At 40.6% G+C, this 11,069-nt stretch overlaps 1 protein-coding gene across 1 annotated transcript; it reads left to right on the top strand.

The window, feature by feature from the left end:
* The first annotated feature begins 5,214 nt into the window (after positions 1-5,214).
* Positions 5,215-9,769, top strand: COX10 (cytochrome c oxidase 10). The gene is made up of 7 exons (XM_088812961.1): positions 5,215-5,661; positions 5,980-6,109; positions 7,470-7,607; positions 7,709-7,842; positions 8,057-8,182; positions 8,454-8,557; positions 9,099-9,769. The coding sequence occupies exons 1-7, from the start codon at positions 5,324-5,326 to the stop codon at positions 9,452-9,454; spliced, it is 1,326 nt and encodes a 441-aa protein (XP_088669087.1). The 5' UTR covers positions 5,215-5,323; the 3' UTR covers positions 9,455-9,769.
* Positions 9,770-11,069: the final 1,300 nt, after the last annotated feature.

Genomic DNA, 11,069 nt, shown 5'->3' on the forward strand with positions numbered 1-11,069 from the left:
TTAGTATCTGCTTCAGAGGATAATTGGTGAGAACCACTACTTGATGTGATTGGAAGTAAGGTCGGAGCTTTCGAGTTGCGTTAATGAGGGCGAGAGCGAGCTTCTCCATATTGGTATAGCGTTGTTCGGCTCCTTGGAGGGCGCGACTTATGTAGTATATGGTTTGATGACCTTTTTCTCCATCTCGAATGAGGACTGCACTTATGGCATCAGCTAAGGTAGCTAAGTACAGCAGGAGGGTGTCTCCGGGCTAAGGTTTTGTAAGCAAGGGTAGTGATGTCAGATATGACATCAGCTCGATGAACGCCTTTTGACATGCTTCATCCCATTCAAACTTTTTCCCCCCTTAAAATCTTGAAGAAGGGGAGAGCCTTGTCCGCTGATCTTGAAATGAATCTATTCAGAGACGCTAAACAGCCGTTAATATGTTGGACTTTCTTGATAGATGTTGGCGGAGCCATGGAGGTGATTGCTTCGATTTTTGCGGGATTAGCTTCGATTCCCCGCTATGAAATCACATATCCAAAAAATTTGCCTCCCCGAACTCCGAATGAACATTTGAGGGGGTTGAGTTTCATCTTATATTTTCGTAGGATGGCGAAACATTGATCCAAATCGGTTAAATGGTCCGAGACCTTGACACTTTTGACGAGCATGTCGTCGATGTACACCTCCATATTTTTGCCGATTTGATATGCGAACATTGCGTTCACTAGACGTTGGTAAGTGGCTCCCGCGTTTTTTAATCCGAAAGGCATGACTTGATAGCACTAGATGCCTTGGTCTGTGACGAAGCTGGCCCTCTCTTGATCTTCTTGGGCGAGTAAGATTTGATTGTACCCTTGATATGCATCGAGGAAGCTGAGGAGCTCGCATCCCGAGGTCGAATCGATGAGTTGGTCGATTCTAGGTAAAGGAAATGGGTCCTTAGGACAAGCTTTGTTGAGGTCAATGAAGTCCACGCATAACCTCCACTTGCCACCGGGCTTGGGAACGAGTACTACGTTCGACAACCATTCAGGGTACTGAACTGGTCATATATGACCTGCCTCTAGAAGCTTCGCCACTTCCGCCTTGATGTGTTTGTTGCGTTCGGGACCAAATGTCCGTTTCCTTTGTTTGATCGGCTTCAACCTTTTGTCGACGTTGAGCCGATGCAGAGCTACCTGAGGGGGAATGCCTGACAAATCTTGAGCTTTCCAAGCAACACATCTCCATTGTGTCGCAGGAATTTGATTAGTTGCTTCTCCATCTCTGGATCTAAGTCGGATCCGATGCGTAGGAGTTTGGAATCATCTCCAGGTGTGAGCTCTATGAGCTTAAGCACTTCGACGGCCGCTAGCTTGATGCTATCGCTAGGTACACTGATGAGGATTTCTCTATCGTCCTCAATGATCGCGTTGACCCATTTCCGTTTGTCGGGTTTTTGGGTGTCGTCTCCCATTCCGGACGGTTTAGGCTTCTTGGAAGGTTCTCGTAGGGCTCTTGCATAGCGTTCTCGGGCGAGACGTCTATCTCCAAGTACTTCATCCATTCCATATGGAGTAGGAAATTTCCACTTCTGATGGTAGGAGGAGGGTACTGACTTGAATGTATGGATTCCTGGCCTCCCTAGGATGATGTTGTAGGGGGACAACTTGTCGATGATGAGGAATTTGATTATCTTGGTAATTCGATAAGGGTTTTCCCCTAAAGAGATGGGCAGTTCCACTTCTCCCATGGACAAAATGCCCTCTCCCGTGAATCCTTTTTAGGGGCGTGGAGATGGAGCTAAATCGGGCATTATCTATGCCCAACTTCTTGAAAGCGTGGAGGTACATGATGTCGGTTGAGCTTCCCCCGTCCACTAATATCTTCTTAACCAAGAAGTTGGCCACCGACGCCGTGATTACCAATGCATCGACATGATCTTCATCTGGACCTTCAAGGTCCGAAGAGTTGAAGACTATGCTATTATCATGTCTCCGTATTTGATAGATAGATGCAGATGGAGAGGCGTGCTCTTGGTTCATACGTGCTGATCGAGCGAGGGAGCGCCTTGCATTTTGTGAGTCGCCACCCGCCGGTCCTCCAGAGATAAAGACAATGACTCCCTGGGTGGGTTGATTATCATTGTTATCTTGTTCTCGCCGATGACCTCCCTCCTCTCGTCGTTGTGGTTGATCTCGATTGTTATCTCGGCGTGGGAGGTCATCACGGCGCTTGTTTTGAGTCTTATCAATGTACTCACCTAAGTGACCCTACTTGATCAATCTTTCAATGGCTACTTTGAGTTGTGCAAATTCCTCGGTAGTATGCCCTCTATCCTTATGGAATCGACAGTAGCGATCCGATTTTTCTCGTTTCGCATTTGGCTGCATAGGGCGTGGGGGTTCTGCTAAAACTTTTTGTTCTATCACATGAAGGATTTCAGTAAGGCGAGTGTTTAGCGGAGTGAATCTATTGTAGAAGGAAGATGATTGGCCTTGAGGTGGGAGTGGTGGACGTCTATCATCTCGTCTTCTAACGTCTTGTCGATCATCTTCCCTCTTCCTCTTAGGAGGAGCATGGGTAGAGGCTTCCTCTATTCGTACGTATTTCTCGACCCGGTTCAGCAATTCCTCTAGGTTGCCTAGAGGTCTTCCAGCAATAGATCATTTGAACCTATCCGGCTTCAAGTTTTATTGCATGATCCCGGAGAGCATGTCTTGTCCTACGCGTGGGACTTCGTGGACGGCTTCTACAAAATGCTTGATGTAGTTGCGGAGCGTTTCGTTATCTCTCTTTACGCCAGAGAAAATGTGGGCTGGGGTCTTGGCATACTCCTTGTTGATGGCGAATTGATTGGTGAACCGTGTTGAAAATCGAGCAAAGGTGTCAATCGATCCTGCGGGTAGAGAGTTGAACCAATTCATAGCTCTATTGAAGAGAGTTGTGCAGAACATTTTGCACATCGCAACTTCCATTGGGCCATACAAATCTGTCATGGCGTTGAATTTCTCTATGTGCTCTTGTGGGTCAGTGGTCCCTTCAAATTGAGGTAACCCCAAGATCTTCACTCCTTGAGGTAATACCTCGTTGAGGATGTCCATGGTGAAAGGATTGCGTCTTACTGGGACGGGCAGTCTTTCCCCAATTGGATTGTTTAATTGGGGGAAGGAAATTTGGCGAGACATTCTGCTGTTTACCTCGTCTTCTCCCTCATTAAAGAGATGGACTCTCTGTGGAGACGCATTCCCCCGTGGGGGTGAGCGCTGACGTTGTTGTCTGGGCTGTGGCCCCCTGTGATTGGTGGATAGTTGCACTCGGGACCGTGGGTCCGAGGTGGATGAGGAGACACTTATTTGGTTCTGGACTGGCGGTGGTGCCATTGGTTGCACCACATGTGGAGCTGGTGCTGGTATCGCATTGGGAGCATTTGCTCCCATCGTGGCGATATATTGGGTCAGGGCCTCTGTGGCGGCGCGAGTTGAGGCTTCTGCTATCATGCGTTGGAGCGCATCCTCGGTTATTTGAACCGTTCAAGGAGCAGGGAGTAGGGATCGGCGAGTGGTGGGTCCCGATGGGGGATCACCTGAAACTCGCGAGGCGGATCCGCGGCACGTGGAGGAGGTGGCAAGCCAGAGCCTCCACGGACTGGGAGGTTGTTAGCTGTGTCATTCTCTCTCCGAGTGGATGCCTCAGGAGAATCTTGTTGTCTACGTGATCTGGTTTGCATCGTTCCCACAGACGGCGCCAAAATGATGATGTTGATTACTTAGATCACCTGGAGTAGTGCATAAAACGAGTTGGGAGAGCAAAGCGGATCAGTAGCTTGATAACTTGATGATTCTGAGGTTCCTGCGAAATGAACACACGTGAAACTAAGCCGGGGGTTGATCCGGCGGAAACCCCTCCGACGCTCAAGTCAGATGTACGGATCGTGGAGATGATAGAGAGGATAAAACTCTAGATTGTTGGTGAATAATAGAACGTAGCTTAATACATGAGTAAAAACCTCTTTTTATATGTCGTTGAATGGGTTGGGTTTACTTAATTGAGCCCAAGCCTTATTTTGAAGGTGACTGGGCTTTTGTGTAGTGGGCCCAATTATTAAGCAAATTAGAGGACCCATTGGATCGGCCCAATTAGGTATATCAATAATAATAATAATTTCATCAAGAAGAAGATTCCGTAACACCTTGGAATTAAAAATTTCTTTGGATGAAAGTCTAGCTATTTCATGAGCTGCACGATTCCCTTCTTTCTTGACATGACAAACTTCGAAAGGTTCTAAACTTTGTGTGTCGTCAATGATGTTCCCATAATTCGATTGCGAACTCATCTCTCCCCCAATAATAGCTACAAGTATGCTTGAATCATCTTCCAATATAACCAGCTTATTCCAACCATTATCCCGGTCCGAGCAAATTCTAGTGCTTTATAAGTTGTCATAGCAGTCAGCCGAGTTAGCTTCTAGGAGATAAGAGCACCAAGTAGAGAACTAACGAATCAAAACAACTATCATCGCCAGGTAGCGCTTCAAGGAAGTGAGCATATGTCAATTGACCCATGTTCGAATTTTCTTGCCAACAGTCGATGAGTCGAGTTTATCACTTTAATCATTCGTATTCCTAACTCAATCAACAAACGAGCAATCATTAGACCAATGGATCGACCACGACACACAATTAAAATGGATTAGATTAACTAGCTAGTTGGTAAATATACGGTTTTGTTGTACTAGATCTAGTATTAATATTTTTTTTTAAATTTGTTCTATGTTGGTTGCTACTATCATGTTAAATAGCATGAGTTAATAATAACATATTTGTTTGATAAGATTCAAATTTGTGCCAAATAAAGCTCAAGTCTGTAAATAAATATTTGACAAAATTATTAACTATCCTTCATCTTCAATTAATTTTATAGTAGTAAGATAAATATAATTTTATTCCTAAAATAATTAAAAATTAAGATATGATTATTTCAAAAAAAAAAATTGAAATTGGAACATTACATTTATTATCATATTTTAAAGTAATATTCAAACAAAAACAAATCACAATTAAAAAAAATATTAAAACAATAAAAAATCACACGATCTTGGCCCATATTGTACCCATTACAACATTGGACCTCACAGCAATAAAATCGAGTATTATCGACACGTCACCTAAAAGCCCAAATACTGGGCCGCTTTTCATCACCTGCATGTCAACTTAGCATTCTCTCTCCAAAAAAAAACAAAAAAAAAAAAAATATAGCTTTCTCTCTCTCTCTCTCTCTCTCTCTTCGTTTCGTCGGATTATCGTCCCCATTTTCCCATCATCTCTCAGTCAAAACTCGCTCACCTGACCCGGCCATGTGGCGAAGAAACTCACTGAGTCTCTCATCCAAACTCGCCGCCCCCAACTCGAACCTCTCCCTTATTCTCTTCCCCCGCAGTTCCCCTAATTTCCACCACCATGGTTTCCTCGCTCGATCCAATTTCACCAGCCCGGAATCCACATCCGCCGCAGATCCCGTGACCTGGGCCCGAGCCGGGGCCCAAGTTCCGTACATCGGGCCTCGTTCAGCGCCGGCGAGCGCCTTTGACTTGCCGTCGGCGGCGGCGGCGGCGGCGCTCAAGGCTAAGGAAGCGGCCGACTTGGCGAAGCACTATGGCCAGTGCTATTGGGAGCTCTCCAAAGCTAAATTAAGGTTTGCAATTTTTCTTTTCCATCGTTATATATATATATATATATATATATATATATATATATATATATATATATATATATATATATATATATATATATATATATATATATATATATATATATATATATATTTGTGATGAATCCGTTCGTGGAAATTCGACCGTGGTGATTGTAATTCCAGTATTTTGTTCCACCGTTTGAGTTTGAATCTTTGGTTTAGGGTATGATAATTTTTTAGGATAATCAAAATGTAAAAAGGGAAGCGAATGAAGAATTTAAGAATCGTGTATTTGAATAATTAACCATTATTTATATTCAGCATGCTAGTTGTTGCGACTTCCGGGACTGGATATATCCTCGGGAGTGGTGGTGCCATTGATTACCTTGGCCTTTGCTGCACATGTGCTGGCACCATGATGGTTGCAGCTTCAGCTAGCACCTTAAACCAGGTATTTGTGCTCTCTTATTGTTCGATTGTAAATTTACTTTTTAGTATGTAAGTTGTTTATCTTGGATCACTTTATATATTGCTTAGTCTGATGCGGTCGGAGGTTTATCTTAAAGAATCTTTTGTTTAAGACACTTAACTTCTTAGGGAGCTTAATCACATTGTTAAAGGGTTCTGTTCTTTGATTCGCTATCCATCCTTTCTCTCTATCATAGATCTTCATCGACTTTATTCTGCAATTGTGAAATCGCTCAAAATACTATGCCCTATTGATTTTCTTTAATCGTGAATAATCAAGAACTATAAGCAAGTGCCTCGGGAAATTATGTGATTAATGTGTCGGGGATCAACTCTTTCTTTTATAAGTTGCTAATACGACATGCAATCAAGTAGGTATTTATTTTGATCATTTGCCAGTGGAAAATTGATTCACTGTAGCCGCTATCATAATGGTTGAATGTTTTTACTACGACCTGTTTGATAATGGAATACATTACTATGTTTTTAGAAAATCGAATTTTTGAGGGTTAAGAAGAAGCAAAAGAAACTGGCATTTGAAGTAGCTTCAAATCTCGATTGCTTCTTATTTGTTATGCTACTTCGATGAATTGAAAATGCTTATTGCATATGGTTACTGAATAAACAAAATGCAGTACAATAAGGAATACCTTAGAGAATGATGATGATAAAGATTGACCTTTTTTAGTACACACAAATCTTCTCACTTATTTTCATTCTATCATTAGTAAACTAACCTTGGTGATGGAAAAGGTGTAAGATATTTATTTTCCATCAATATTATGATTTAAATTAATTGGTTATGAATAGACTAAATAGTAAATTAGGTCAAAACAATCGGAAACAGATGATGAAATGTAACTAAATATTTAAATAGTATCTTATTTGGATTTGATTCCAGCAGAAATTGGGGTATAAAAAGTAAAGTTATATATGCAAATTCTCATAAAAATAGAACATAATTGCCCACGATTTTTCCGACTTTTAAGTCTTTCAGAGCATGAATCAAATTTCCCACACATACAGTATATAGACTGATGATTATTGATAATGATTCGGCAATGTTTGGTAGCGTTTTCGTTTTCATTTTTTTCTCCAACGTCTTTAGACGTGATTTGACTGTATTTTGTGTCTCCTCCCAAAACATAAACAAACACGACTTTCATTTTCAAATTCTTCCCCCAATACAAATTTCCCGAAAACGAAATGAAAATAAGCTCCAAAATGCTTCCAAATATAGCCTTTTTGTCCTTCAAAGGTGCCATGTTCCATTACATATAGCGCTTGTTCACCCTCTTTTTATGCTAAAACTTATCATATTTTCCTATTTTTTCGTGCACTAGGTGTTTGAGGTAAAAAATGATGCAAGGATGAATAGGACCAGAAATAGACCACTACCATCAGGCCGTATTACGATACCTCATGCAGCTCTCTGGGCATCATCGATGGGTGTAGCTGGGACTGCTCTGTTGGCTAGCGAGGTGGTCATTATCTCCTAACATGTTGTATTAAATTTTTTTTTCATCGTTGACATATTGGTAAGGGGATTGATGTTGCAATTTTTATGACAAGGTGTTTGCAGGCTAATATGCTGGCAGCTGGCCTTGCAGCTTCCAATCTCGTCCTATACGCATTTGTCTATACTCCGTTAAAGCAGATACATCCAGTAAATACTTGGGTTGGGGCTATAGTTGGTGCAATCCCACCTCTACTTGGGTAATTTTCTACTGCCTCACCATATCCAGCAGTACCTCGTATTGTCGTTATTATGTAAAAGTTTCTCGTATGATGATTTTTCATATAAAAACAATCTGATCCGTGCTGTTTTATACTGTTCTATTCTATGATTGGCTTGATTTAAATGTCCCTTTTACTTCCAAATTATCAATTTAATAGAGATGCTGACAGTTGATCGTTTCTTCTTTACAAGGTGGGCTGCAGCTTCGGGCGAGATCTCACTTAACTCAATGATACTTCCTGCTGCTCTGTATTTTTGGCAATTACCTCATTTTATGGCCCTTGCGTACTTATGTCGCCAAGATTATGCCGATGGAGGGTATGTCTCTGCACTATACCCGAATTAACTCTCACAGTAAAAAAAACATTTCAAAACCTTGCAAGACAGGTGCTTTTATGTATTCGACATTCCGTTCAGAATCTTATTTGTATTTGAAATAACGATTCTTGAACAATTTATAAGATCTTACAAAAGAAGTGACATCTTCGATCTACTACACATTAATACAATGCATTTTACCACTAATAGCATTAATATTAAGAGTTAGTACTGTATATTAATGAAAGTGCCATCTGCTTTTTTATATCAGGTTCAAGATGTTTTCCCTTGCCGATCCTACTGGTCGCAGAACAGCCTTGGTTGCTTTGAGGAACTGTCTTTATCTTCTTCCATTGGGCTACCTTGCATATGATTGTGAGTTGCTTTTGATCAACTTGGTTATTTAGTTAGTCGGGTTTGTTCGTTCTTCCCTAGTTTCCTATGTTTAATTATATACTTGGTCTGAAAATATATATGCTCATACGATTTTCCGTATGGTTCAGTAGGTCATCTCGTTTTCTTCTCCAAGAAACTAGTTGCTATTCGTAATCAATTTATTCAAACCACTCTCAACCTTTACACCATTTGTTGTTAAAACGGGCATTTTCTTTTTACCCATGTTACCTAATATATTGTAGGTTTTTTTTATTTTATTTAATCTCAACAGTACAGTGAGCAGTTCAACATGGCGATTCTTACTTCCGGTCCCTATTTCATTTTTTTTTCGTTGAAAATGTGCCCATTGTACATTCCCGATTTTAGACCTACATAAATTTAGCCCTCGTAATTGTGAATAAACAATCTTTAGAGTAAGACTGCATTACCTAATAGCTAATAGCATTCTTTCTACTTCAATTTATAATTACCACCATCAACTCTTGCTTATACATTTTCCAACTATTGCTTCTTTTCACAGGGGGTATAACTTCCGGATGGTTCTGTGCAGAGTCGACACTCCTCGCTCTTGCAATAACTTCAACTGCAGCATCGTTCTTTCTAAACCGTACAACAAAAAATGCTCGTAGAATGTTCCACGCCAGCCTCCTTTATCTCCCTGTATTTATGGGTGGACTATTAGTCCACCGTGTTTATGATAACCAGCACTCTGTGACTGTAGACAACAGCTCGGATAAATTAATTTCTCTCTCATCCTCTTCGGAGATCGAACAAGCTACCTCAAAGAAAAAGAGAAGGCCTGCACAACCACCAGTAGCGTATGCCTCAGTCGCACCTTTTCCATTTTTACCGGCTCCTTCGTATATTAGTAGCTAAATTAACTTCGTTTGCTGTCTGTATATTTGAATAAAGATGTGAGGAGTTGATGCTCTTTAAGAGAGCGTCGATCGTATATTCACGGGATTTGGTGCGTATTTTGCGACGCCTTTTTTTTGGGGGTTTAATTTGGGTTGCAATAAGCATGGATTTCTTTTTGTATGCGACTCCAAATTTTGATTGTACATGAAGGAAGGTGAATTGTTCCTTACATGCTTTATTTTTTAGGAGTGTTGTAAAATGATTTGTTTTTTTGAACTGCAATTGGAATTGGAGTCTGACTTCCGAAAAAAGTCGATTTTTTTTTTCCGAAAATACTAATTTCGGTTTGATCCGTACTATTTCTTCCTCTATGTAGGAAGGGTAATGATATATGCAGGCCAAATTAAACATTCAGACACTTTTTTACCATGATTTTTTACCTTTGTACCATAACTATTTACCTTTTGTACTATTCATATGCACAAAATCGGACTTTTTTTTATTCATGTGCTCGTGTGAATTTACGCGAGCACTTGGCAAGTGCTCGCGTAAATTCACGTGAGCACATTAACAATTTTTTTTTTTTTTTTTTTAACCCACTCGTGTGATTTCACACGAACAGAGAAGATATGCTCGTGTGAAATCACACGAGCAGAACGTCTCTGTTCGTGTGAAATCACACGAGCAATTAAAAAAAAAAAAAAAAAAATTAACAAGGCCTGCTCGCGTGAATTTACGCGAGCACTTGCCAAGTGCTCGCGTAAATTCACACGAGCAGGCCAAAGTCCGATTTTTTTCGTTTTTTTTTTAGGATTCGTAATCTACATAACAAGAGGATCGTAAAAACGTAAAAATTACCTCCGATCTGTTGACGATTTGCACGGACTTTGCGAAAGAAAATCGAAAGGGTAGAGAGAGTTTTTGAGTTTTTTACCTTTTGTTTTTTGAGAAATGGTAAAAAATGTGCCTGAATGTTTAATTTGTGCCTGCACAAATCATTTCAGATGTAGGAACTTAGGACATCTCTTGTCTAATGGGAAAGGGGTGGGGGGTGGAGCAGGGCTGGTGTGTCTAATGGGATGAGGCTGGGGTGGGGTTGGGGTGGGGACTGGGGGGGGGGGGGGGGGGCGAAATGAGCCAAGGCATAAGCCCTGGGCTCTCACGCGCCGCTCCCCTCCGTGACTATACGTTTTCTTTTTTTTTTTTTCCTTTTTTTTCTTTTCTTTCCTCGGTCGGGGTGGGGGGAGCCGCCCCCTCTCGACAGGAGATGCCTTTGGGATATCTGAATATTTAAAGTCAACCAATACATATATTTAGGAATTGATAGTCACTTTTGTTTGTTGTGCATAAATTAAGAAATTCGATAAATATGCATGAATTGCAATTATTATAGAGAAAATTACTAAAATTCTATGCCATTAATTGATTTTCAACTAAAAGTTGTTTGTTTTAAAAAATAGTGCAATTGATAATTTATTGTTGAAATAATAAAATAGCAAATAATTTAAAACACAAAAAAATTAGCCAAAAGAAATAAAATGGAAAAAATGGGGAAAATGGTACATTAATAGACGAACAAGGGAACGTCGTCGTTTTCCAAAAAAATAAATAAAATTATTTTTTAGTAGTTGTA

Source organism: Erythranthe guttata, chromosome 2 (assembly GCF_056151865.1).
Source record: "Erythranthe guttata isolate IM_541 chromosome 2, IM_541, whole genome shotgun sequence".
NCBI lineage: Eukaryota > Viridiplantae > Streptophyta > Magnoliopsida > Lamiales > Phrymaceae > Erythranthe > Erythranthe guttata.